The sequence below is a fragment of the Netta rufina genome (assembly GCF_964035555.1).
Source record: "Netta rufina genome assembly, chromosome: 5".
Taxonomy (NCBI): domain Eukaryota; kingdom Metazoa; phylum Chordata; class Aves; order Anseriformes; family Anatidae; genus Netta; species Netta rufina.
This window is the reverse complement of record NC_140128.1, coordinates 2,592,608-2,620,525: the sequence shown is the minus strand read 5'-3', so window position 1 is coordinate 2,620,525 and position 27,918 is coordinate 2,592,608. Positions and strand designations below refer to the sequence as shown.

The 27,918-nt window shown below is 44.8% G+C and overlaps 1 protein-coding gene across 3 annotated transcripts in view; it reads left to right on the top strand.

The window, feature by feature from the left end:
* Positions 1-9,528: 9,528 nt before the first annotated feature.
* Positions 9,529-27,918, top strand: part of SWAP70 (switching B cell complex subunit SWAP70) — a 37,454-nt gene continuing 19,064 nt past the window's right edge. The window contains exons 1-3 of one of the 3 annotated variants that reach the window (XM_084287353.1): positions 9,529-9,687; positions 16,040-16,180; positions 21,707-21,880. In XM_084287353.1, coding sequence (XP_084143479.1) covers positions 9,589-9,687; positions 16,040-16,180; positions 21,707-21,880 — 414 coding nt within the window. In that variant the 5' untranslated portion in view covers positions 9,529-9,588. Of the gene's footprint in view, positions 9,688-13,005; positions 13,221-16,039; positions 16,181-21,706; positions 21,881-27,918 lie in introns of those variants that run through there. The other 2 variants (XM_084287354.1, XM_084287355.1) reach the window with 2 other exon arrangements.

Below are 27,918 nucleotides of genomic sequence, written 5' to 3'. Positions count from 1 at the left end.
TTTCCCATTTGTGCTCTATTTGTTTTTACTAGTGTTGAATTTGAATATTAAAGTTGAAAGTTGTGTTTAATAGTGTCTAATGCTTATTTAAACTTGATATTTGTGGAAATAAAACGTTGACTCAGGAATGTACCACGGCAAGTCCTGATTAGATTTGCTTCCTGTTCCTGCCTAGTGCTTGTGGTTCCCTGTCAGGAGAATGGGACTCACTGGTAGTTATGTTGGGGCAAAAGCACCGTGGTCTGTGTGTGCTAGTGTATATCGACTGCGGTCTGTCTCTGCAGCTTCAGGAACGGTCTGCCAGTTGGAAAGCTGAAACCTGTGGATGATTTGAATTGAGACGTGACTGTGAAGATGGAATACTAGATGAAACGGCTAAGAAAGATCTGCTGGGTCCGAGGTAAGGAGGAATGAATACTCATGCATTGTTGAGAATGGGGAGAGAAGGGAGGTGGAGGGACTGAATAGTTTATAGAAGGCAATAACAATGAGTTTTCTGTAGCACGGATGTAAAATATTCATGTATATGTATTGCTGTATTAAAATCTCATGTAAAGAGAGATGCAGTAAAAGTACTAAAGACTTAATAAATAGATTAGCCTATCTGGGAAGCTTTTATGCTGCTCTGTCCAAGAATTTCAGGTGGCTTTGCAGAGATAATGTATGTGAATTGACTGGACACCAAATTCTAAACTTTGCAATTTGCTCATTAAAATCATGAAGTATTTTTATTAGTAAGAAGTCTCAGTGCTATGTATATGATAGTGAAAGTCAGATGATTGTGTTAGGTAATGTGCTTCTCTGAATAAGCAGTTCACATCAGTAAAAACTGTTACTGTAATTCCTTTAAGGTTTGACTTGGTGCAGTAGTCTTATTTGTAAGAGAAGTTAAAAATCTGTTGCATGGTTTTGTTGCAGAAGTTCAGGGTTTGTCTACGTTGAGCAGTCTTAGAGCGAGCTCCTAAGCAGTAATGAAAATCAGTTAGTGGGGGATCAACAGACTCAAGCCCTCCCCCATAGTGTAAATAAATTGGATCTACCTATGATAGTTATCTGCTTTTACTTCACTTGTTTCTGCAGGCTTGTAACATTAGGTGAGGTTTTGCTGTACAAACAAGTTGTACCCAGTAGCCATGTAGGCTATTTTGCTGGTTGCAAGTTTTGTAACTGCAATGTAAGGGATGCCCTGTCTAAAACATGCAACTGAAGTGGCTTTAGATGTTTTAATTTTCTTCTATGTGCCAAGGAGGATGTTTAAAAAGGAAGCTTCAGGGTTTTTTAGTAGTTTGCAGGAGCAACAAGAATGGTGAAGTTTATCCCATTTTAATAGGAACAACCTTCCTGAATCAGGCCACCAGGGAGACTGAGAATTGTGGTCCTAAGAATGGCCTGTGGGAAGAGCTTGAGATTTGTAGTGTGTGTGTGTGAATGGTTCCTTTGAATACTCCTAGCATCCAGTCATTTGTGGTTCAAATGCTTGCTGAATGAGTAGCGGTGTCTCTATTTTATTGCCCCTGAAAGATTTTTTTTTCTTAAATAAAAATAATCTTAAAGTAATTTTGGTAGCTTATGCATTTACTGAAAAAATGCTTGAGCAAAATTTGTCTGTAGGTATGCAAGCCATCTTTTTAGGTGGAAGAAGAAACTACTAGCCTCTTGTAAAACGTAAGAAGTTGGATGTCAGTTGGAGAAATTTTAACAAGCATGGTGTAACAAGAGGAGCTTCAGCAGAGCTTTATCTCTATTTAAGAAGAAAATATCATTGGTGAGTGGTAGATGTTATTCAAAATAGCTACATTTAATGTTTCACTGCGTTTATAGTTCCATTTTCCGAAACAGATAGCATAGTACCTTGACTACTTTGATTCAGGGTACTTGACTTCTCAAAGAACTACATAGGAAGAACCTAAAAGTAACTGTAAAACAGGTAGTTTATATCCCTACTTTCTCAAGACATCTGTCTGCTTCGTTGTTGTCTGCCTGAATCTGAATTCAGAGCCTGTAATTCATCTTTTAATGATATATTCCTGGGTAACGCTACCTGTCTGGTCTTGCTTGGACTCCTCACATCTCATGCCCAGATTGTGGGTGGTTTAGTGAACTAAAGTTCTTAGAGAATTAGTTTCCTGTAAAGATGTGATACGTCATTTAAATACTGCTTTTTCAAAAACATTCTTCTTTGAATCACAGAACACCTTGGGTTGCAAGGGACCTCAAGGATCATATAGTTCCAACCCCTTGTTGTGCTAGTTGTTAAATATTTGAAGTCAAATATGGTATTCTGATATCAGATAGGATTCTATTTATGCCATTACCAACCTATCATATTGAAACAAAATTTACTTAGAGAATATTTTTCCAGAAAACTGTAGTGCTAGTCAGGAACGCTACTAGTTGGTTAATGCCAACAGATGGAAGAAGAGTATGTTTTTAAAGAGAAGTTTGCATTTCCTGCTCCTAGTTGTTCCCTGCACAAACCTTACCTTCTTTCACTGAACTAAAGGAAATGTGGAAAACTAATATAACTAGAAACTGTTGATGTAATTTCATGGGTTCAAGATCAAACTTTTTTTTTGTCCTGAATTCACACAGGGTAAACTGGCTAGAATTACTATGGGGTCAGTTTAGTCTCTCTCTTTTAAGTTACCAATATGTGTAACTTTTCTGTTTTTGTTGTTGTTGCAGTTTCTTGGTTTCCTCTAAACTCAATGATATTTTCATAATTGTATTTTTTTTTTCCCCTACCTCAGCCCCAAAAGCTCTTGGGTACAAACTGTTGATTACCACAGACCTAATAAAATTTTGTTTTATTTGGGCTGGATATCAGGAAGATAAAGAACCCAAAAAACTTGATGACTATTTGGCTTTTATATGAAGCCATAAACAAGCTTCACCTTCACTTAGAAATGGAGATGGCACTATTTGTGTATTTGAAAACATGATTCCAGTTCGACAGATTGAATTACTTTAGGCTGTAACACCTAAAAATCTTGTGAACAAAAGTGTACTTAGTTACCCTATTTTCCTGTTGAACTGGATATATATAAAAAAAAAACAAACAAAAACAAAAACAAACAAACAAACAAAAAAACACACACGTCACGCTTTTGGTAGGGTACCGTGTCTTTAATAGTCCCAGCAACAACTGCTAGACAAAATTGTCAACTGAAATAAATTTTTTGTCTACCAAAAAATTTTGTTCGTGTACCAGTATAGCACTTCATTCAGATTTTTAGAAATCATTATCTTGTTCTGCAATAGAAATTGAGCATTCTTACCAACAGTAGCTTAGGTGAGCTTCCTAAGGTAAGCTTCCTTTTTTCATCTCTACTCCCAGCAGCTCTGTAGCCTTGGAAAAAGGCAATATCATGATCTCGTTGTACATGTGACTTTTAACAAGTATGCCTGCTTAATAATTCTCAGCACTTGTGCTGCCTGCCAGTATCACTGCTGTAGCTGTTCGTGAGGGCTTGGTTCTAACGCAATGGCCAGCAAGAATTAAGTGTGGTTATTCCCTGCTGTTGTGGTTTAACCTGGCTGGCAGCTAAGCACCACACAGCTGTTCGTTCACCTTCCCCTCTCCCTCACTGGGAACAGGGAGAGAATCAGGAAAATTAAGCCTGGGGGTTGAGATAGAGACAGTTCATTAGGACAGGAAAAAAGAAAAAGATGATAATACTACTACTACTAATAATAATGTGTACAAGAAAGTGATGCACAATGCAATTGCTCGCCACCCACTGACTGATGCCCAACCTAACCCTGAGCGGCCGGCCCCCCCACCCCAGCCAGCCACCCCTATCTGTTGTTTAGCATGACCCCAGATGGGATGGAATACCCCTTTGGCCAGTTTGGGTCAGCTCTCCTGGGTCTGTCCCCTCCCAGTTCCTGCTGCACCCCCAGCCCGCCTGCTCGCAGGAGAGAGCGAGAAGCTGAAATGTCCTTGGCTTGGTGTAAGCACTGCTCTGCAACAATTAAAACATCAGCGTGTTATCAGCACTCTTCTCATCCTAATCCAAGACATAGCACCCTACCAGCTATTAGGAGGAAAATTAACTCTGTCCTAACTGAAACCAGGACACCTGCATGAACCTTACCTTCTCAGTGAACTGTGGAAAGCAATTGAGAGCTTTTAGCTCCCCCAGTTGGAGGCTGCTGAGCTGACATAGGTTCTCATCTGAAGAAACACTGCAGAGAAAAATCAGGAAGAAGCGGTGACTGGGCAGGGCAGCACACAGGAAATTAAGGTCCTGCTTCTGTTTAAACAGTTGGATTTGGATGAAGATCCTATCTTGAGTATAATAGAATTGGAGTAGGGAAAAGGGAGGTGCCTCAAGGAGACAATATTACTGTGCCTAACTAAACAGGAAGCAATTTATTACTGTTTAACGTTGCTTGGAAACCTAAGCTTGTACAAGTTCAAGAATTATTTAAGATAGTTCTGTTGAAAGATCTGAGGAATCTGTTTTGAGGATTTTCTTTTCCCCAATCATTTGACTCCCTTTCTAATGTGCAGCATCAATATTTGGCATTACTTCTGAGTAATCCTGCTGATCTAAATTGATTTGTTTGATTTGAGGTAAAGCAGAGTCACTGGCTTAATTCAGATCTGCTTTTCTGTATATCCCTAAGATTGCTGCCAGATAGGTGAGCATATGGTCATAAATTCTGTAGTTACTGAATTGCCATTTATGCACAGGAGAAAATTATGCATGTTAAGCCTTATTCTGACGGAGAACGTTTGTTCATTTTTTGATTTACAGACGGTAAAATGTGCCACCTATTCAGGTGTTTTAGGGAAGGTGGTGTCCAGGATAGTGATGGAGTGAGACCTATTATAAGCCTTTAGCAGTCTCGGTTGGGTGATCTTTCTATCTCTGTAGTTTCTCATTGTCTCCTGGAATCATAGACTATCCCAAGTTGGAAGGGACCCATAAGGATCATCAAGTCCAACTCCTGGCACCGCACAGGCCTGCCCAAAAGTTTAGACCATGTGCCTAAGGGCACGGTCCAGTCGCTTCTTAAATTCAGACAGGCTCGGTGCTGTGACTGCTTCACTGGGTAGCCTGTCCCAGTGTGCGACCACACTCTTGGTGAAGAACCTCTTCCTGATGTCCAGCCTAAACTTGCCCTGCCTTAGCTTAACACCATTCCTTTGGGTCCTATCACTGGTGTTTACAGAGAATAGGTCACCTGCCTCTCCACTCCCCCTCGCGAGGAAGCTGTAGACCACAATGAGGTCGCCCCTCAGCCTCTTCTTCTCCAGGCTGAACAGGCCCAGTGCCCTCAGCCGCTCCTTATACGTCTTCCCCTCTAGGCCCTTCACCATCTTGGTCGCCCTCCTCTGGACACTCTCCAACAGTTTAATGTCCTTCTTGTGCTGTGGTGCCCAGACCTCACCTTGAGGTGAGGCTGCGCAGAGCAGAGCGGGACAATCACCTCCCTCGACCGACTGGCGATGCCGTGCTTGATGCACCCCAGGACACGGTTGGCCCTCCTGGCTGCCAGGGCACACTGCTGGCTCATATTCAACTTGCTGTCAGCCACAACCCCCTGATCTTTCTCTGTGGGGCTGCTCTCCAGCGTCTCATCGCCCAGTCTGTACGTATAGCCAGGGTTGCCCCGTTCCAGGTGCAGGACCCGGCACTTGCTCTTGTTAAACTTCATGCAGTTGGTGATCGCCCAGCTCTCCAATTTGTCCAGGTCTCTCCACGAGGCCTTTCCACCCTCATCTGAGTCCACAACTCCTCCAAGTTTGGTGTTGTCGGCAAATTTGCTCAAAACACCTTCTAGTCCTACATCCAAATCATTTATACAAACATTGAAGAGGACTGGCCCTGAAATGGAGCCTTGGGGGACCCCACTGGTGACCATCCACCAGCCAGATGTGGCCCCATTTACCACAGCCCTTTGAGCCCTGCCCATCAGCCAATTGCTCGCCCATCGTATGATGTTTTTGTTTAGCTGTATGCTGGACATTTTGTCCAGTAGGATCCTATGGGAAACCATGTCAGAAGCCTTGCTGAAGTCCAAAAAGATCACATCAGCTGGTTTCCCTTGGTCAACTAGATGGGTGATCTATTCATAAGAGGAAATCAAATTTGTTAGGCAGGACCCACCCCTCATGAACCCATGTTGGCTGGGACCAATGACTGCATTGTCCCCCAGGTACACTTCAGTAACTTCAAGAATCATCTCCATAATTTTACCAGGCACTGACGTGAGACTGACAGGCCTGTAATTGCTTGGGTCTTCTTTCTTACCCTTCTTGAAGATTGGCACAACATTTGCCAGCTTCCAGCCTACTGGCCCTCTCCAGATTCCCAGATTCTCTTCACTCTTAGCTACTTAGGTGTCAGGATGTTTAGGGCAGAATCACCTCGTATATTTGTTCTCTGCCTTAGCAAATGGGATTTTAATCTCCCTTTGGTCTTGTAGACATTGAGTTAATGTTGTTTGACAGGTTTTTACCTGTCAACCTTGCTTACAAGGCTTTTCTGTTGACCACTTCTCTTCCCAGTTCCCCTTCCAAAACATATCAGATGCTTACTTTGGAGTACACACCTGGGATTTAATTTCCTCTTCCTTTCTTCAAGTAAGGTAGCTGTGGTATTCTGTTCCACGGTGTGTTCTATGACTCGGTGAGAAATACTTTATCAACTACAAACGTAGAGTAAGTGTGTTACCAAGGAGGAACTGAAAGGTAACTTAATGCTGTTTAACCCCTCTTTATGTTTCTTCAGTCAATTTTGAATAAAAAAAGCACGTTTTGTGCATGTGTATAAATAGCTTAGAACTGTATTAAAGTACGAGTACTTTGCTGGAATCTTGATTGTTCTAGAAATCTTAGAAGTGAATGTCAGATCAACTTTTTTGTTGGAGAGACTGAGTTAACATCCTAATTCAATATCTAATGCTGCTGCCTAGTTCACCTAAAATAATATTCATGTGTTTTTTTTTTTTCTACACAGTTTCAATGAATGTCTGAGGTGTGTGAGTAAGGCCAGATACGAAACAGATTTTAAAATAATAGAAGAAACAAATTCAACAAAGGACTTGAGAACCAGGTTACAGTATAATGTCAAATAAACTTAATGCTTTTCACCCTGTTCCCCAGTGCTTCTGTAATGTTTTAGGGTGGGACTGTCTGTTCAGAAACAGTAATATATTGGTCATTTAACACTGGAGTTCACTTCATTTTCTGTTGAAACATTGCCGAGAAATGACAGGTACTAGAAATGGTTTTCTTCAAAGGCGGCTACAAAGTTGTATTAATGGCCTTCAATTTCTGTTTGCTTCAATTTAGCTGTGCTGAGAGTGAGAATGACTCCTAGTCAGGGTTCAGGAAGATTTTCTCTGAGCTAACAGTGAGCAAAAACTGTGAGTTGCTTAATGTGTCTGAATTCTTTCCTTGATAGCAATTTAAAATGACTCAGTGGCATAAAACAAAATTAGTGACAATTTAACTACGTAATCTTTCTTCTGGTTAGGAGCTCCCTAACAAACGCTTGCTACTTAGCTAGCGAGGAGTAAATCTGAAGGGAGGAGGAACAGAGAAGTGACCTACCTCTTAAGGCTGGCCCTTAGCTAGGTCTAACTAAAGCTCCTTCCTGAAAGTATGAGTCACTCTGACACTGTGAGCCAGTTTTCCCTCCCTGGTCTCCCCAACACCCTTCGGTCATGCTTTTAACCACGGTGAGCAAACAAGATTAGAAGCAGCATAGATTTTAAAATAAAGTTGCTGAGATCTCAGACTTTTTCCAAGAAAAGCAGAAGTGTGTTAAGTTTCAGAACTTACTTTTTTGCCATATGTAATGCAAATGAATTAGAGTTTATGTAGTGCTAGTACGAGCTTCATAATTGTGATCACTGTTAGCATTCTACAGATTATATGTCAATCTTATCTTTAAAGGTTTTAAATGCAAAATGTTTTGACATGCACAGACCCAACTAGTCAGTTTTAATGGGATTGTTGCTTAAAATAGCCCAGGGTTACACTTTGGATGTGGATGCAGCTAGCCATTGTAATTTAAGTGTTTCTTTAGGCTTAAAAAAAAACACAAAGATTTTGTTCAACAGGTTTGTTTGACTATGAACTTCAGTTTAAATGTTTTTGATCAATTGGTTCAATCCTATAAAAAAAAAAAAAAGCTATATGTGTGTGTCTATATAAAAAAGATACTAGTTTTACACACAACTTGTATCTTTTTGATAACCTACCAGAAACTGAAGCAGGTGAGGCTTATGGAGACTACTAATTTTAATAAAATATTTAAGCATGGGTTTACTACTCTATTAATCTGAATGGGACTATTTGTATCTTCAGTGGAAAACAAATCCTATTCTGGCATTGGATTTAACCATGTCACTTAAATTAAGAATAACAGAAGCCAGGAAAAAGTCTGGAAGAAAAGCATGTGTTTTTTTTTCTTGACAATTACTTTTTGTGAGGCATTTTATTTTTTGATCATTTTATAAAAATAACGTGCTAAAAATCACTGAACTTTGTGCAAAAAGTCCTTGCATGAGGAAGTTCATGTGTAACTTGGACAAAAGTCCAAATCTAAAGCATGAGGTCAACACTCAAGCTAATAATTATCAGTATGAGGAAAAACAATTTAGATAGTTGTGACATTTCACAGAACCTACCTGTGTTTTAACGCACTTCAATAGGGATGATCTGTATTTATTGACAACCTTGTAGTTGTTCAGTTATCAAATAAAATAGCTTGACCTGTATATACAAAAGCTGTCTCCTTCTTCCTCAAGTGGGGTTGTGGTCACTTCAATTGGAGAAATGTTCATGTATTTCAAGATGACAGATGTTTCTGGTAATACTAACAGCTATAATCCTAGCACATCAGATTCGCTAAGAAATTTAGTCCAATCAGTCTTTGGTATTAATTGTGCAGTTCACATCATCCATCTCAAGGAAAGAACATAAATAATTGTGGATTTCGAAGTCCCAAATTAACTATGCAGGGGAAAAGTTGAGAAAAATGTGTGGGGGGGGAAGGTGCTAGGATGCTTCCTGTGAATAAGGCACGCTGGTTTGACTGTTCGTCGTGTTACTAAAAGCCTCTGTTATCTCTACATTGCTGTCCCTGTGCCGTACCGGTGTGTGCCTCGAGGTGCCTCAGGAGATTCTCATGGGGACATCGTTTCTATTTGCCTGTGACCATGTTTGGGGTTGTTTTTTTTTTTTTCCTGAGGAGATCCTGCAATCCCTAAAGTGGCAAAACCGGGGTAGCCTTTCCCCAGCCCGTATCTGCCCGTGCCGCCCCTCGGGCGGGGAGCTGCCTGGCGCCGCGCAGCTGGAGGGGCCCCGCGGTGGCCCCACGGCGGGGCTTGCTCCAAGCAGGGGCATTTTGGTGGCGCCGTGCGGGCCCCGGCCCCTTCGCCCCGGGACCCCGCCGCTCGGCTCCCTCAGCGCCGGCCCCGCCCCGGCGCCGTCCCCCGGCGGCCGCCGCCGGGCCGGGGCGGGAGGTGCCTGAGGCGGCCGGGGCGGGCCCGGCGGCGGCCGGGGCCGAGGCTGAGGCGAAGGCAGAGCGGGAGCGGCGGCGGCAGGCGGCGGGCGGCGGGCCGGCCATGGTGGGCCTCAAGGAGGAGCTGCTCAAGTCCATCTGGCACGCCTTCACCGCGCTCGACCTGGACCGCAGCGGGAAGGTCTCCAAGTCGCAGCTGAAGGCAAGGCGGGGGGCGAGGGGGGCGCGGGGGGTCTGGGTCGGACCCAGGGGGCCGCGGCAGCCCCACGGCGAGGCTGGAAGCGGCCCCGTGCTGCGCCTCTGGCCCGCCTGCAGCCGCCTGTCCTCGGTGCCCCTGCGGCCGAAATCCGCCGCGGGGTGGCCGCAGGGTCCCGTCTGCGGGGGTTGGCTGCGTGCGGGGGAGATTCTCGGCTTGCCAAGGGGAGAGCGGGGTCCCACAGCGCGCTCTTACTCGAGTAGGAACAGGAGAATTAGTCAAGGGGCTCCAACTGCGCCGTTCGTCCCCGGCTCACGCTCTGAAGTGATGTTTGTGCTCTTAAAAGAGCTCTCAGGCAGCTCGCTGAACCCAATCCCATCTTGGCCCTGCTTTATGGGACCGTCTTGGCCTGGGCATAATAGCCAGCATCCGACTAAATAAATATTTTGGATAAGGGCGCAACACCTGTTGACACCCGAGACTGAGGGCCCTTGTTCGGAGCGCTGGGGTTGCGCTGGCTGTGGCAGCAGCTCGAGCCCCAGCCCTGTGGGAGCAGCGCTGCGGGCAGCATCCAGGCGCAGCCAGCAGCTCCCGGGCTGTGCTCAGCGCCATGCAGCCAGCGCCCGCAGCCCGCAGCTCCTTCCTCTTCTCCTTTTCTTCGCTGCGAGACCAGCCTCGCTCGGCCAGGCGTGCCTGCGTGCGTGCAGGAGCCGGGCGAGAGGCCAGCCCGCCAGCACCACAAGGCGAATGCTGGCTGTGCGGGCTGGCCACACGCAGCAGGTTGCAGAGAGGTTTTTTTTTCTCATCACGTTGTTTTAAAGGAGTCCTGTTTTCCTGTCGTGCTACCGTGCCTGGTGCACGCGGCGGTGATTCGGGTGCGTGGTGCCATCTCCCAGGAGGTGTGTCTGCAGCACGTGTTGTGGTGTCACTCGGTGGACAAGCAGTCGTGGCCTCATAGCCCTCGGTGCTGGGGGGAGCGAATGGCTAAGGCAGAAGCCAGCACGCAGGTGGGCTTGTATGGCTTCCTCCGACAGAGGCGGCATCATTTCTTCTTTAGTAATTTTCTCTGAGCTGGCTGGGTTTTAAACTGCCAGCTATCTTTCCAAACAACCACGGTTATCTGTCTCACTAGAGTCCTACGCCTACAAATGCTTGTGTTTTAAAAAGCTTGAAAAATAAAAAGGAGAGAGGAAATTAAATTTGTCCCCTCATTACCTATTGTACTCTTAAAGTGCTCTGCAGTTCCACAGTATTTGTCTCTGTGAGAGAAGAGGCTTGGAAAAAAAGTGTCTTCGTGGATCTGTGCAGTTTATGATATAAAGGTTGCCGATGGAAGTGTCAGCTGGGGGATCTGCAAATGCAGAAGCAGGTCTGAAATGAGGCTGCTGCCTTCCGCCGCCAAGAATTAGTTTTCCAGGAAACCTGGGAAGAGGTGGAGAGTATTCTTGTGAAGCCTTTTGTGGCAAATGATGAATGTGGGTGCTGAGCTGACAGTCCCATTGCAGACAAAAAGTACGTGTTATGGCCACAGCTGTTGGGATAGGCAGGGCAGAAGCTCCTGCGTGATTGATTTAGGGCTGTATTGTACTGTAAAGGTATTTCACAGTAACGTATTCCTCATCCACGTTGCAATGACTAAAAAGTAGCACCCCTATAAGCTGGAGAGAAGAGCCTTGAAGGTAAATGGGTTAGTAGAGATCAGCAGCATTAGAAAAAGAAGTTTAATAATTTAGTGAAACTCCTCTTATCAAAAAGCTTGGTAAAAAGCAAATTGTTTTCTGAGAACAGCGTACGGTTTTGTAATTTGCTGAAGTCTTCAGCCCTTAGAAAGGAAGCTTGTTGACCGCTTTCTCTTTGAGTTGTGCAATTCAGTATAAGGAATTGCAGCCATCATGCAGAAGGTCCTTGGTATAACACATTGCTTGCTAAAGGCAGCAGCTTCTAGTTTCTCCACCCAAAAGTGATCTTTATATCATCCATAAAAAAGAAATATTTTTTGTGAAATACAGTTATACAAGTGAATGTGTTACGAAGGTTTGCATCATACATTGGTTTTAATCTATTTAGAGGAAGAGGATGGAGATGAGTGAATTGGTTCTCTTTTGTAGCCTGGAGATACAGGAAACACTCGGAGGAAAAACCAGGACTAGCTTGGAGTAGTAAGGACTTCAAGATGCCTTTTATGCATTTATATCTTCTGTATGTGGTCTGAGCTGCTAAGGAAAGACAGTAAAATCAGCCCTCTGCGTAATTTTGAATTTGATCTTCTTCCAGAGTGCACTAATTTTTTTTTAAATTAATTTTTGGTCTGATCAGTAATCTCCAGAGGTTTTGTTATTTTGCTGGCTTCAGATCTTACCCTTCTTTTCTGCAGAAACATTTATGTATTCTTTTCTTAAGTTTTGTGTTTAAATATGGACACAATTGTTACTTTGTCAGCACGTTTCAGCACTTTCAAACACTGATATAGCAAGGTAAAGTATAATTTTTGTGGTTGTAATTATAGCTGCTGTTGTGGTTTGAGCATGAGCTATGTGGAAACGCTTGCTTTCCTATATTTAAATCCAATTTCACCTTCCTTGCAATCTGCTGTTTTAAAATTGACTGATTTTAAAAGTTCCTCCTCTAATGTGTCAGCATTCAGCCTGCTTTTCATCTGTATCCCAAAGTGGTGGGGTTTAAATGGGTTTAAACACGTAACAACCAAGAATGCTCCTCCCTGGTAGTATGTCTGTAGGATTGGCACTAATGTGTAGCAGGTTTTTTACATTGCCTTTGGCAGCTCTCCCTGACATCGCTTGGAGAATTGTCTCTGCTTTGGCAGTGGGGTTACCTGGCTGTTTTGTTTGCTGGGCTGCCTTTGGGGTGGATTTGCAACGTCTTGGGCTCCTGGCGTGTTCCCCGCAAGATGCGGACGGCGAGCACCTTGTGCAAATGTGCTCGCGTTGGCACCTGTAGGATGTGGGTGACCAAAGTCACCAGGCAGGCTTAGAAAACCTAAAGTGGTCTTTAATTGTATCCGAGCCACGACAGGATTTTCCTACCTCTTATCTTTGCTTCGCCTTCTTACTAAATGGGAAGTCACCGGCCGGTGGGAAGAGGAACAATGGTGCAATCAGGGGCCGGGGGTGGTCGAAGGGAGAGGAAGACCTCGAACAATGCAGCACGGCGCTGGAAAGGCTGAGAGGCTGTGACGAGCGGGCAGGACCGCAGCCGGACAATTGGCTTTGTCCCGCACGGAGGGACGGTAGGAAATTAGTCACTGTGACTCACCGAGGGCCCTGCCGCTGCGGAGCCTGGGGCTCGGGGACAGGGCCTGAGCACGCTCGTCCCGGGTGGGGAAGAGGAGGCTGAGCTGCTGAACAGGGGGAGCCCAAATCTACGCTGGTGAAAAAAGGAAAAGGGAAAGTGCTTGCGAGGAGCCGTCCCTTGGCTGCCTGGCCGCTGACATGGATGTCAGGGAGAGATGAGCCAAGAATGCCCCGGAGTGAATGCGCACGGAGCCGCTGAATGGAGCTGGCAGGACCCGCGGTGCCAAGGTCTGCAAATCCGAAAAAGAGATGGGGGAGGGAGGAGACCCCCTGAAAGGTGGAAAAGAAGGGGAAGAAAAAGTACTGAAGAAAGTGATAATAGCCACTGCAGGACTAATCTGTCCTCTCAATGGCCCTACTATGAGCTGGGCCAAATTTTTCTCCCTGAGCAAGAAGTAGCTGAGCAGGTCTTCATCTCCTTCAGAGAGACAGCTTGCCTTTAGGGACGAGGTTAAAGGGATCTACTCGTTTGGTAACAGTTCTCCACCTGCTTAATGTTCTGTGAAGATCAGTGTTTTGGGGAGCAGCTGTGGTGGAGCAGAGCTGTGCTGGAGCTCAGTCCTCCAGGCAGAGCAGCACAGGGCAGGCAGTACCTGGAGGAAATCGCAGAGAGAAGGAGACTCCACAGCCTAAATCCCGAGCCTGCAGCGGTCCTGCTGCTGAGACTGTTGCTGTTAGCTTGCTCGTTGCACCCAGTTATTTGTGTTTGTGGCAGCACACCATTATTTCCCGGGTACCGCCGGGCACTTCTCTTGGAAAGCTCGTGACTGAAAAAGGGAAAACCGCGCCGACAGCGAGCGCGCTGTGCTTGGGACCCTCTGCAGACCGCATGCAGCATCTCGTGGGTGGCAGCCTGGGGCCCACCGCCGGGCCCGTTTGCTGCAGCACAGAGAGGAGTCGCGGCCCTGGGACAGGAGCTGGCTCTGGCACAAGGGTAGGTTGCTGAGCGTGGCAGCCAGGGCATAACAAGTGCTGAAAGACAAAGCTGCCTGGCAACCCCACCGCGCTGCGGAGCAGCCCTTACTGGGGCAAAACTTCCTCGTGGGTGACGGAGCTTCGGCAAGACAAGGCAATTTTCTGTACCCTAATTAATCTAGTAGTCGGCTATTAATGGCGTGGGATTTTTGGGGGGGATTTCGTTTAGGTTTTGTTTGCTTAAAATAAGGCTAATCATTAGAGTATACGATGGTCCAGATAATGAGATTTGGGAGAACAAAAAGAAAGGAGACCTCGGTCGCAGGATTTTTCAGGCTTGCCCCATGAGTGAAGAATTCATCTGGCGCTCGGCCGCGTTGGAGAATGGCAGGCTTTGGCAGGCACCGAGGAATTTCCTGAACCATGAAAAGAGAGCGCTGGGCACGGGAGAGGCCGCAGATAAGGCAGGTCTTAGAGAACGACTGGAAGTGGAAGTCTTCCCTGGTGCTTGGTTGTTTGATGTGGAAACCACCTAACTTTCTGACAGCCCCAGCGCAGCAAGAAGGGGATAAAAGAAATACGTAGAGAGGACACGATGAGAAAGTGTTTTGTTGAGAATTTAGGTGACCTTGGTAATATGCTCAAATCAGCCGTGTTTGGTGAACTGTGGTAGCTCCAGTAGCTGCAGCCTAGTTGCAAAAGTGAGGTCACGTTTCTCTCAGAAAGTTGGTTATCCCTTGGTCTTCCCTAAATAGCAACAGAAGCCTTAAATACATATACAAGGGGAAACGCTCATGACAGCGTGTTTTTCCCCCAGAAGTAAACCACATGAACTCAACTAGCTGGTATAATTTGTTTGTTAAAAATAAGGACAGATTGGAGGGAAATCGGGTGCCCGTGGAAGGCAGCCTGAAATGTGGTAACTTCCCAGTACTGTTTTCCTACTCTGGGAAGTGCAGCTTTTGTTGTGATCTGGCTGATGCTGTTTTCCTGTTCTTTAACTTCTGGTTGGATCTAGTGGCTTCGTGTTAGCATGCAAGCATGAAAATACGCATTTCTTGTGGAGCTATGTGCTTTCCGAGCAGGAAGTGTCACTTTGGAAGTGTGTAGACAGGAATTCTCTGAATGCAATTCCTGTTTGGGGCTGTCTCTGTAGTATCTCATGCGAGTTAGTGCTTAGGTTCTGCATGTCTCATTAGCACATCTAAAGGTAAACGTATATGATTTTATTTGGGGAAAAAAACAACAACCATGTTTTAAACACAGGGCATGCATTTGATTTCCTAGGACACCTCCCACCAGCCCAGGCTGCCCAGAGCCCCATCCAGCCTGGCCTCGAGCACCTCCAGGCATGGGGCAGCCACAGCTTCTCTGGGCAGCCTGTGCCAGGGCCTCACCACCCTCTGAGTGAAGCATTTCTTCCTTATATCTGATCTAAATCTCTCTTGTTTTGCTTTGTTTTGTTAAATCTTACTTTCTTAGGAAAGTGTTGGTGGCAGAGGAGCAGCTGTGACTCTGGTTCTGCCTTCCTGTTGGCCCTGAGCTGTCAGGTTGGGTGTGCAAAAGTCGGCCCGCGCTGAAGAAGTTCAGATGTGTTGGCTACCAGTTAGTTTTCAACAATTCTGTACTTCCTTAAAACTAGCCAAGCATGTAGCTTCTTGAGGGCAATTTCTGAAGAACAGTCATGAGAGGTGGTGGGTGTTAAGGTCTTGACATAATTCATGCAAATACCCTTTTAAAATAAAACTTGGAGAAGCACATCTCAGCCCTTCCTCTTTCCGTAGCGTTGCTTTTCCTTTACGGTCTAAAACACGATGAGAATATTGAAAAGTAATCCAAAAGCAAGCAGGTGAGGGAAATCCGTAGTTAATCCTGGACCTATTTGTAATCACACTGCTTTTGTGAAACTGAAACTGTGGGAAGCAGTCACATTCTTGGAGATGACTTTATATACAGATAGATACCTTTATGTATCTTTATATACAAATAGAAAGATATAAAAATTTGACAGAAACCTTCAGGGCAGAACTCATGCTGATATGAAGGTGTCGCTTTCTGCTCACAGCTTTGTTCTGGGGGAGACAGCCTGGTGAGGTCGACAGTGGTGTCACTGATTTCTGTTCTGTCCCTAGGTCCTTTCTCACAACTTGTGCACGGTGTTAAATGTTCCCCACGACCCGGTGGCCTTGGAAGAGCACTTTAGGGATGATGATGAAGGACCGGTTTCCAATCAGGGTTACATGCCATATTTAAACAAATTCATCTTGGAAAAGGTAAGCTTGGGGTTCTTGTGTTCCATTTTTCCCTTTACTGGGTTTTGTGTCACGGCATCTTTGCTTAGGGTGTTGTCTCTACAGTCGGCCTTTGCTTGCAGGAGGCCTCCTGCTCTGAAGACCTTTGGTTGTGAGCGTCTCTGCTGGGTGGTGGCAGGTCTGGTGATCTGGAGAGCCTGTGCCTTAAAATGACAGGGTGCACTGCTCTTTGCTTCTTTCCTCTCTCCCTGGTTTCTGTTTCCTGTAACATCTGGTGGTTATCTGAGCTGTGCTCATGCAGAGCCGTGTTCGTAAAGCACCACACCTTAAAACGATTCGAAAGTGTCTTGGACCTATAGGTTGTCCCACCTGAGACTATGGCTATAACAGAAAGTTTCCATGGGCTCCTGTGCCAACAGGATGGGAAAAATATCTTCAATGTCTATTCATGAGGGATTTTAATAAACAGATCCCCCCAGGTACTGACAGTGGGTAACGTCAGGGAGTGCTGCTAAGTTTCATCTCACGAGGTTGTTCCCTTGGTGCCTGAGCACTCCCTGGTCTCCTGTGGTTCATGATGTGTGTTGTTCTGGGGGAAGCTCTGCCAGGCCAGCAGGGTTTCCCTCCCAGCGCTCTTCATCTTATTCTGAGTGGAGGCAATCCCTGGGCCAGAGCTGACCTCAGGGAGCTGCATGTTTCAGATTTAGGTTAAAATTCCTGAAAGTAAAAAGCTGTCTTGCTTTCTGGCTGACAAATTCAGCTGAGCAACTGGTCTGGACAGCACAAAGCAGCCTGTGTTACAGTGTGTACATGCTAGCTTCAGTACCACTGGTTTCTCTTACTCTTGGTGGCTGGCCCCTGAAACCCTCAAGCTTTGCTTTTGTGGCTTCAGGGATACACGGATGGTTGCTTTCTTTTATGTTAAGTCCTGCTGCTGAAAAGTCCAGTGTGGCAGTTGGGGATTACGGGAGCTCCAAAGCAAAGTTTGCTAATTTTTGCTCTGCTTTAATCTACCTTTAATACAGGTGAAAAATACGATAGGTACCTGAGATGCAGTCTGTCACCCTGGAAACAGGAAAAGCTTCATTTATCTTAAGCTCCTCTACGTCTCTAGTCTGTGCTTCTCTCCAGCTCAGTAGCTGTGCCCTGATTTGTGTGTGGCCGTTGTTGGCCATTAATAACATAATTCACACTTACAGGGTACCCACTGGCTGCCTTGGCTATTTCCTATTGGAAAATCTTGCTTCGATCTCATTTCCACTTAGTATTGGTGGTTTGAGCTCCTGTAAGACTTGATAGAGTCCAAGCAGCTTGTATACAAATTTTGGGGGGGAGGAAGGCCATATTTTATTCTAAGTGAAGGATTCCAGAGGCTGAACCACATTTTTTTTTTTTGTTAGTACCATTTGTAGGCAGCAGCAAGCCATTAAGGCAAATTAAAAAAAGAGACAGCGGGCTATTTCAAGTATAAGCATGCTTTATTGTTAAAAGGCATTTATAGGAAGAAAGTTATGGAAATGAGGAACAATTGGATTTATTAAATAATTTAATTTAATGTAAAAATGAAAGACCTGGTTACATAAACCAGTCAGTGTGAACTTACAGCATTTGGCTGCTCTGGCCGTCGTCCTACCCCATGGCAGAAGCACAGGGCATGCTGCCTTGCTTTCTTATGAAAGACTGCGACTGTGTAGTTTTTTTATTATTATTATTCATACCCTAGGGTTTTTTTTTTTATTCATACCCTACTCTGGTGTCTCATGATTGCATGATACACCAATAGCATTGGTTTATCTTAACTGTTAACTGGAAATGATAGGGAACAGTATTAAATTGCCAGTAACTTCACGTTATTTAATCCTGACTCAATGTCTCAAAACAGTTTATATATGTAGTATTAAAAATCAGAGAAATTCTTCAGACAGAAAGCTACCTTTGTGGACTGGTTGTGCCATCACATCTGTCAGAGATGACTTCACGTCAGGCCAAAAGACAACATGCAGTGGGATGAGTCACTGAGTCATGGCACGTCTCCTTTGTTCAAAACAAGCAAACAAAAAAGGCAAACAAGAACCCTCTTCTTTCTTCATTCTTCCAAGGCATAGTCTGCTCTTCTAGATGAGGTGACTGTAGGACAAATGGTATTAATTCATATTGCTGAGTAAAGCTGCTAAAGAAGGACCAGTACTTCACCACCCCAGACAGAGAGGAAGTTCTCTCAACCTCCAGTTACGTGTTTTCTGGTTTCTTGAGCAACTGGCTTACGAGAGAGCTTGATCTCAAGGCATTTTGCCTTAAAACGCCAGCAAAATATTTGAAGAATGAATCCTTATATTTCTTTAAAAAGAGATATGTAACTGTGACTCTAGGAATTTTGTTATGTTTTTATTGGGTAGACTTTGTAATCTTTTAAAATAACCCTCGTGATACTCTTAAATGCAATTGTCACTTTTTATATCCTTTAGTGCCGGGTTACCTTAATTTACTGTGCAATAGAGCCTCTGTATATAAAACCAAATAATCATCAAGAAAGGCAAAATTGCCAGTCTGATGAGACAAAGAGTTTGCAACAATTTTCTTTATCCAAATAGGAAAGTTGAATAAATCATTTGAATAACTCGTGTCGTCTGAATGATGTGCTCCAGTGCCATGCTTCTTGTTACTCAGCAGACAGATAACGTCTTCACTGCTTGTTTCACCTGGGTTCATAGCTGCAGTAGATGTGTTCCAGCGTTTACAATGCGTGTTTTTTAATACCAATTGAAAATGTTGTTTCCTTCCAGTAATGCTGGCGGTGGTGCTTTACAGTCTGCCTTATTTAGCAGGGGAGAGTCATGGGGGGGGGGCAGACAATGAAGGGCATCATTTGAAAACCCTTATATTGTTATAAGGGTATTCTGTTGTTATAAGGGTAGGTTACTGATGATGGTCATTTAAACTTTGCCTATAGGTATAAATTTAAGATCTAGAAAATTGTATGGGGTTTGCTGCATTTTTTCTTTTGACTATTTTGTTGAATTTCTCAGAAGGGGAAAGTAGGTGTCTTGCCAGTATGGGTTATCTCTAAGACCCTAAGCAGTTGGCAGCATTGGTTCACGTCGCATGTTCCATCATTCAGACAGATTCATAAATAAAAGCAATAGCTGCTGAGCAGCTGTAGTGTACTGTAGAAGTTTCCAAATAATAAGGTGACTTCAAATAATTTGGACAAACTCTGTGAAGTACAGTTAAAATCAGGTACTAGTGCCCCAGAAAAATCTCTTTACAAGGATTCATTCATGCATTAAGCAATGGAGCTGTGTGATGTTTGTGCAGGTTGCAAGCAGGGTGAGTATCCTGGCCGAATGGAATAGAAATTCTGGTTTCTCAGCTGAGTTTCATAAATCTCCCATTTTAGTTTCACATCAAGATTCATAGTGGAGTCTCACAATAACTAAAGTCAGTTGGGAAATTCTTCTTAAATTGAAATTCCAGTGTAGTCTTTGACCCAATCTGTTTTTTAGAAATATGTTTTGCCTGTGTCAATAAAAAGCACCATGTGTATGCGTTTTTGACTTGGGTTTTTTTGGTCATCAGTTCCTCCTGTTTGAAAATTTTCTATTTTTACAGTTTCTTAGTTAACCTAGAGGTACTTTTGCAAATGAGTTGAAGTATAACTTCAGAAACTGTTCAAATATTTTACATTTTTGAAGCAGTTTAGAAATTATTTCTTACACATCTGGAGAGGTTGTTCACCAGAGTAATTATTCCTGTGGAGTAATTATAGTTACAGTCAGCTGGAGTGCAGCATTGCCAGCCAAGGAGCCAAAGCAGCCCAGCCAGTGGTTGTGTGGCGTGGACCTTGCTGTGAAGTTGATTTGGTTTTCGTTGTGGACTTTTCTCCTCCCTTCCCCTTCCACCCTGCACAAATGAACTTCAGGAATTTATGTACCAGAAATAGACAGCATTGCTATATGAAATTGTTCAGGGAAAATTTTTCCCTTCGTTAAAGAGAAGCATTTGGTTCCACCCACAGCTCCAGTAACCCCAGAACAACGCTTTGGCAATTATATCCTTTATGTATGTAACAGCCAGCCAGTGATCACTTCGGAAAAACAAACAAACAAACAAAAAAAACACAACGGAGGTGAGCTGGAGAGTTACTCTGGAGAGCTGGGGTTTGTGTGCTCATCTGGCTGTGCCGTGGATGCCACGTGGGCACTCTCTATGAAGTCCCTTTCAGAAGCCAGGCTGGATTCTGACACAAAGGCAGGCATCTGGCATGGGGCTGTGGCGTGGTGCCGCCCAGCCAGAGCTGTCCTGAAACCAGCTCAGCCACTGCCTGATCCTGGTGGCAGTCAGTGCTGTGGGTGACTTGGGTCGTGATGCCCCTTTCTGGCACGATGCACGGAAGCTGCTGGCTTTTTCCCCAGCTGGGCCCAGCGTGAGGCGTCTCCTGCCGTCTGTCTCCCCGTGGCTGCTGCCGGCTGCGCGTGCCGAGGTGTCTGCGAGGTGCCCTGCCTGCGGTGCCCGGAGGCACCTTTCAGCCCTGGAAACTGTGCTGTAAAGTGCTGGTGGGCAAAGGCTTGGCTTCCTGTTTACCTTGGCCTTCTTTTTCTCCTCCACCCCCATCAGTCGATCCGCTTCCTTCGTCTAACTTTGACTTCAGCCACTGTGGCTCACCCTCCGTTATACCTGACCAGGTACAAGACTGGATAGGAAATTGTGTCCCTGCAGCATCCAAGCTTGGCGTATCATAAGAAAATGGCCAAGAATATGACCAGTGTTGTTCCCAGATGAGGTGCAAGACCCCGTTTCTTACACGTGCTTTCCAAAATCTCAAGAGACTTCCATGACAGTGCAGAACGTGTCTTCGTTAGGTTCATGTCGGCAAAGAAATAGCATGGCAAGGCTACAGGGAGATAAAGATATTTAATCTCTAACATAAACGAGGGTTTCAAAACAAAATAGAGGAAATGAAAGCTTTCGGATATGTAAATAATTCACAGATACGTATATACAGACGCTAGGTATGGTAAAGGATAACACAGTTGAGGAACTTTTTTATCAGTAAAGTGAAGATTTGGGAGTCGGAGAAAGAGAAAACATTAATGGTCTTTTCCAATTACGGTTCCTGTATGACTTGTAGCGTGTCCACATGTAGCTTTGGTTATAATGGCTTCCAGATTTACTGTGTTGTGTCTCAGTGCTCAACACAAGGGCAGCAGGGGCTAAAAATGTTTATGAGGATGGTTTGGGAGCTAAGGCTAATGAGCTAGCGGAAACGCAAAGTGCACTGTAGCCTCCTTCACATGAAGTCAGGGTGTTATTAACTCGACCAGAAATTGGAGGTTGGATGCAGATTTGACTGGCAGGAATTCTGTAGTTTGCCCGGTGCAGGAAATCAGATCGGGCTGTGGCAGTGCTCGTTTTGGGCCTTGACGTTTCTTGCAAACCAGAATTTCCTTGGTGCTTTTAGTACGACTTCGTCTGTTAAACTTTGTCTGTCTGTTATCCTGTGCCATTCATGCATATTAATTTTTTTGGGGTTCAATTTCTTCATTTTAGGTTCAAGGAAACTTCGACAAGGTTGAATTCAACAGAATGTGCTGGACTCTCTGTGCTAAAAAGAACCTCTCCAAGGGTCCTTTGCAGATCAGTGATGAAGATGCATTTAAAGTGTGGGTTATTTTTAACTTCTTATCAGAGGACAAATATCCATTAATCATTGTACCCGAGGAGGTAAGAAACAAAAACTTGTGCCATTTAACATCACTTTGCCTAGTGCCCCAGCTGGGCTATGTTAATGGGTGTTACTCCCTAGAGATTTCAGAGATTTTTTTTCTTTTGATGTAAAGCTTTAACTCTCCTCCTTTAATAACGTAAGGCCTCAGGTGCTTTGCTTTGTCTTCTGGGATGCATGTGGGGATCCTGCAGGATGCTTTAGATACTGATGGTTATTTTTGTCTGTCATTTAAACAGCCCAGAGCAAGTGGGATGTGCTGGCTGGCCCCCAGTACACAGCTTATTTTGCAGTCTGTGACGACTGTCCAGTACAAGCACTTGGAGCTATTCAGGTTCTCATCTCACTCACGAGTAGTACATGTTGGGATAATTAATCACTGCCCTTGCCTATATGTGATTAAAATTTTGCACAGTGAGTGCATCAGTGTGATTCTAAAAAAAATTCTCCTCTCTGCTCTGCGTTACCACGACTTGCAAGATGAATCTTTAGTCTCATGTCACCCTCCTGATAAAAAGGAGAAGTACAGAGGTTTCAGATGATGTCTGTTTCTGAACAAAAGCAGCCACCGTCTGAACACTCTTGCTTGAAATGGTTGGAGGAATAGACTGTAGTGAGCAAAATGCCAGGGAGATCTTTTCATGCCTTAAGCGCATGAGCAAGTAGGGGCAATACTCAAATAGGTATTTTAAACCTAAAGCAAGATTTTGGAATCTTCACAATTTAAAGCTTTTCCCTCCGGGGAGGGGTGAGGCAAGAAGGAGAAAGATCAGAACTCCAGGCATAAACAGTCTTCTGCAAAACATTTTGCAGGAATCCCAGGGGTTAGCAGGACAGCACTGGAGTTACCAATTAAGACATTTTTAGAAAGTTTTGAGAAGTTAGAGTCAGCCAACACGGCATAACTAGGTGACTCTGAGCTGGTGTGCCAAACCATGAAGTAGAGAGAGCGCCTTTTGCCTATCGAAGTGAACCACTTGGTTTTGCCTTACTGCTTGCTTTTTCACAGGAGACTTTCACTCTGCACATCTGTGGTTTTGCCAGCCTGGTGATGATAGGGTCCCACCAGGCCTTTTTACATTCCCGGGAGAAATAGGACAGCCTTCTTGCTTTCTTGTTGTTGTTCTCAGTTCTAGGAGGTGGAGATCGTGTTCATAAAAGCCAGCACAGCTCTTCCCTTTCGCAGTGGTGGCAGATGTGGCCTTGGTAGGAGGTGAGAGCCATTAATGGCTGTTGAACCTGGGACTCAAATCTGCCCGTCTCTGGTTTGTCATCGTGCTCTGGGCTGGGCAGCCTGGCTTGCCTGAGGGTAGCTGTTTCACATCTCCTTCTTTGTTGGCATGGTTGGATGCTTCCGAGCTGCCAGCTCCCAGGTGCTTGCTCATGACCCCTCCACCAAGGCAGCCCCCGGGCTGTGCTGCCGTAGCCAGCTGATGCCAATGGCAACTTGCTGCTTGTTGGCACTCAGCGCTGAGCCCAAAGGGGGTTCTCCAGCTCTTGTAGCTACTGTTGCCTGCTTTTCTTCTCGTCCCTAATGCCCAGGGTTAACCTGTATTGCTCTTTAACTCGGATTATTTGTAAAACTCCAGGGTGGATCTGTGTCTGCATAGCCTTGATTACGGCAAGATTTAAACTATGCAGTGTTCTTAAAGGACACTTCGAGAGCCTGGCAAAGAAAGGCTGCTCTGTTTTTATCATATACAATGCCTGTATTCACTCTTTAACCTTTTGCCTTAGACCACACAGGTAATGTGTCAGCCAGTGGAGGAATGTTGTCTTTTCAATGCACTCCTTTCTGCTCTGTCGGCCCTCCTGGAGTTGTCTGTGCTTCTGGAGGATTCCACATTTACTCACTCTTTTACTCAAAATTCCAGAAGTAGAGATGCAAAGTTTTACTTTAGGAGTGTTTATCAATATGCTGATAGGTGCTTTATAAATATAAATACATATACACTGCTTTCTGAATATATATATATATATATATATTGTTTTCTCTGTGTGACCTTCCATATCTGCTTTTTAAGTTCTTGCATCTTTGGTTTGTTTATGTCTGTTTTGTTTTAAATGTTACACCTAAACTCCAGATTTCCAAGGCCTTTTTTGTACAAACTTGCAATTTTTGTATTGATACTGAGAATTTTCATCTGAATAGATCTCAATAGTATTCAGAGTGGCAGTGATACCTAATCAAGGTATTTTTCTTTCCATTTACTTTTTATGCCTCTCAAGTTAAAAAAAAACCAACTTGGTTATACATGTAGTCTTTACCACTTTATAGCATTGCCTGTCATTTAATTAAAAAATGACTTCCACAGCATGTATGAATGAGCTCTGAGAAGGGATTTTTGCCAAGAGTAGATAGAACAGATGGGAGGGCGATGGAACCGTTGCTGTTCTGCAGTATTTATGTTTGGGTAAGACAAATGTAAACCTCTCATGAATCACTACAACTTCTCAGCCAGGGAGCAAGCCCTCCCCCAGCCCTGTTTGTTTTTCTTGTCGTTGGCTGTGAATATTGCAACACGCAGCTTACTGCAGTTTCTGGTTGGCTTTAGGGAAACAGTAATTGGGAAACTTCCATCATACTTCCAGGCTGGAGAGGTGACTGCTTTTTGCAGTCACCTCGTGCGGACGGCAGGATTATGACAGAGGGAACTTCTTACACCCGCAGTGAAGGTGTTGATACACCTTCATGTGGCTGTAAGGATGCCTTCTCGTCCTCCTCCTCAGAGGACCCTTGAGATCTGTCTGCACATCTGATATTTTATTTTCTTATTTTAATGAAATAAAAATTTCTCCTTCTGCACTCGCCTGAGCAGTCTTATCTGGAAAACTCCCTGCCTTGAGTGTGATCTCACCTTCTTTGTGCTACTTCGACTGAAGGTTGACACTGCTGCCTTTCCTTCATACCAGCGTTGTGTACATTTGCACTCGTGCTGCTGCGTTAGGCCTTTCATATCAGCAAGCTAACAGTGGAGGGGCTGCCCCCACCTGCATAGCATTAAGGCTTGATTCCCTGCCCAGGTGTTGATAAGGCAGCAAATTGGAAGCTGCTGTCACAGCTGCTCAAACAGAGAGTGGGACGCAGTCTGCTTTGGAAAGTTTTCAGAGCTGCAAGCAGAGGAGGGCTTTAGAAACTGAGAGCAAGGAAAGCAGTTATGAAGGGGAAATTTAGAAGCAGCAGCAAGGTGGTACAAGGGCCAGAAGCTGCCCCAGTTGCTCGCTTAGCAGAGGCTGGACAGAAATCCAGAGGCAGCGCCTGGCCTGGGCTCCTCACCTGCTGTGGAAGGTGGGATGGCAGCCTGGCCTTCGAGGGGAGAAAGGTTAGTGAAACCCAGCATGGGGAAGGGCCTGGGTCAGGGTGTGTGGTTTCGGGGCGTGACCTTGTGCTTACAAACAGATGCTGGGTCACAGGCACAAGAGCTTGTGCCCTCCGTGTGGGCTGTGGAAGGCACCAGGCTCAGCTGGTCACAGCTTTGGACTGCACTGTGGCTTTTGCTGGTTGGCAGCTGGGAGCAGGCAGGAGAGCTGGAAAGAACAGATCCACAAGTGTCCCTAGGAAATGCAAAATGGCATCAGAGCTGAAAGCTCCCTCTCCTTTCAAGTGAGAAGCTGGGGTATGTGCAAAGTGAAACGCTTCTGTAAACTGAGCAAAGGTGGTATTTCAGCTGGACTGGAGAAGAACAATGCTGGATTTTATTTGCTTGAGTTAAAATTAGTCCTGATGGACAGATTTCAGAATTAATATCATTCTTGGCTAACAGCAGAACTGTGTCCTGTTGCAGTGGGCAGCACTTTACCAAGCAGCTCGTGTGCCCAGAAGGCAAGAGCCCAGGTGGGAACTGCCTCCATCCCCACAGCTGGTCCCTTCCACTAGATCATCTGAAATGCAGGCATCCAAATATGTGCTTGCTTCAGCTCTCACAGGGCTTACCTCTTCCACAAGAAGGTAAAAATTAACAGGCAGAGATGTGGAGAGAACTGCTGGCATAGAGGAAAAATATTTCCAGTCTGCCATGAGCTTTCTTTATGTCTCCCCTTTTAGTTGTTGCAGTCTCGTTTGTGTGCTTTCGTGTTGTTTAACCAGATGTTTTCTGCTTTATAAAAAGGTTTCCAAACACTTCCCCTTCTTTATTTCTGGGCATGTGGCTGCAGTCTGGGGAATGCTGTATCGCCTGGAGCTGTGGTATGTTGTTAGCTGTGTTACAGGGCCATCCGTAACGGTGAAACTTGCCCTTGTGCGCTGCAAGCAGTGCACCCGCTGTGTTGCAATACAGCATTTGCATAACTTGTTTTAAGTAAGCCCAATACGTTTGCTATCTTTGCTTTTTAGGCCTGACTTCTTGAGGAAGCAGGAGTTGTACAGTCATCTTCTGTTCATCCTCCAGCTGTATTAACATGGCATTTCTAATCCTTCCACTTAGTACAGAGAGGATCCAAATCTTGTGTGTTTTTTTTTAATTAGACTGGGAGGTGGAAGTCTAAAGCTGTCCAGTGGTGATTCCTCTGGAGGAATTTTTTGCAGAAATGTTTTTTGTGGACACTTTTGTTTTCTTGTTTGCATTCTATCCTCAGAAACTGATACAATGAACGAAATATTGGGAATTGAACCTTAGCCGTTCAGAAATAAAAACAAAACTGATGCAACTAGAATAAAGTTTTGCGTGTGGTGGTTCTGATTGGGCCTCCCACTGCAGCAGCTTACCCAAAGCCCCATCCAGCCTGGCCTTGAACGCCTCCAGGGATGGGGCATCCACAGCTTCTCTGGGCAAAGGGAAACCTTTGACTTGTATCAGTTCTTCCCATTTTTCCTTGACTGCTGTGGAAGCTGAGAGAATTCTCAGGTTATGCAGCAAGTTGTCCTTAGGACTTTCTTGGGCACTGTTTTTTGAGTTGAACTTATATACTATTTAATGTTAATTTCAGTTGAATAAAAAAAAAAAGTTTTACACTGGATGATGAACACGGTTCTCACAAACTATTGTTCCGGAGTCGTCGTTACCTGGGAGGTTCAGTGAATTCTGTTACAGGGATTTTTTTGTGGTTGTTGGAAAGGCAGAATCGAGCATCTGGCTTCGGAGTATTGGAGTACATGATGGGGTGGGGAAAGGAGTCGATGAGGGCTGTGAAATGGGATATAATTGCTTTCACATCTCTTGCCCAGTAACATGTGCTTCCACATAATTTTGTACTATGTGGATTTTTAAAAAAATTTTTTTTTTACATCTGCACTATTAATGTCACAAACCCTATTTGAATAGCATGAACCAGAATAGTCTTGTCCGATATGCTCTGCTGGGCATGAAGGCCTCCTTGATGTTATTTTTCCTTTTTCATTCTCTAAGAGATGCACTTATATATCAGAAAAATGTGAAACATCTGTGGAACTTCATTCCCTGTGGTGAGTAGTGCCAGGAATATCTGGAAGGGAAGAACAAACAGGTACTGAAACATAGGAAAAGAAAAACTGTCCTCCAAAAGAAGCTATCGAGCAGGTTGCACAGCTTGCCTTCCAGAGCCTCTGTTCGTTATGTTCTTTTTTGTTTCCTCCTGACAAAGTTCTGTCTGAAAAATGTTGATTGGGGATGCAATCAGTTTTCCATGCTGCAGAGCCAGTTGGTTCATAACAGCGGGTGCGGTGTCAGTCCTTCTGAAATGAACCCCAGCCGCGTTCTGTCTGTACCAGTGGGTAAGGCCCTGTCAGAACAGCAGCAAACGTTGCTTCACATTTGCTTTTTAACGCTCTACTTCTTAACCACAAGAGCAGATTATGCGCCAGGCAGTGTGCTTCATTTGTCAGTTATTTGCTGAGTGGACGTGCCCCTGTGGAGGAGGGGAAATGTCACTTGCTCTCTGAGCTTCCTCATTTGAGCACGCAATGAATGGTCTCTTGTCTGCTTCCATGTTTGCCAGATCCAATTTACTTGCTTGTACTTACCTCGCACCCACCCGTATTTCCAGCCCACCCCAACGCTCGTTGCTGTTGAGCAGGTACACCAGAAATAATCTGTATGGAGACCTTGGTTCGCCCTGTGCA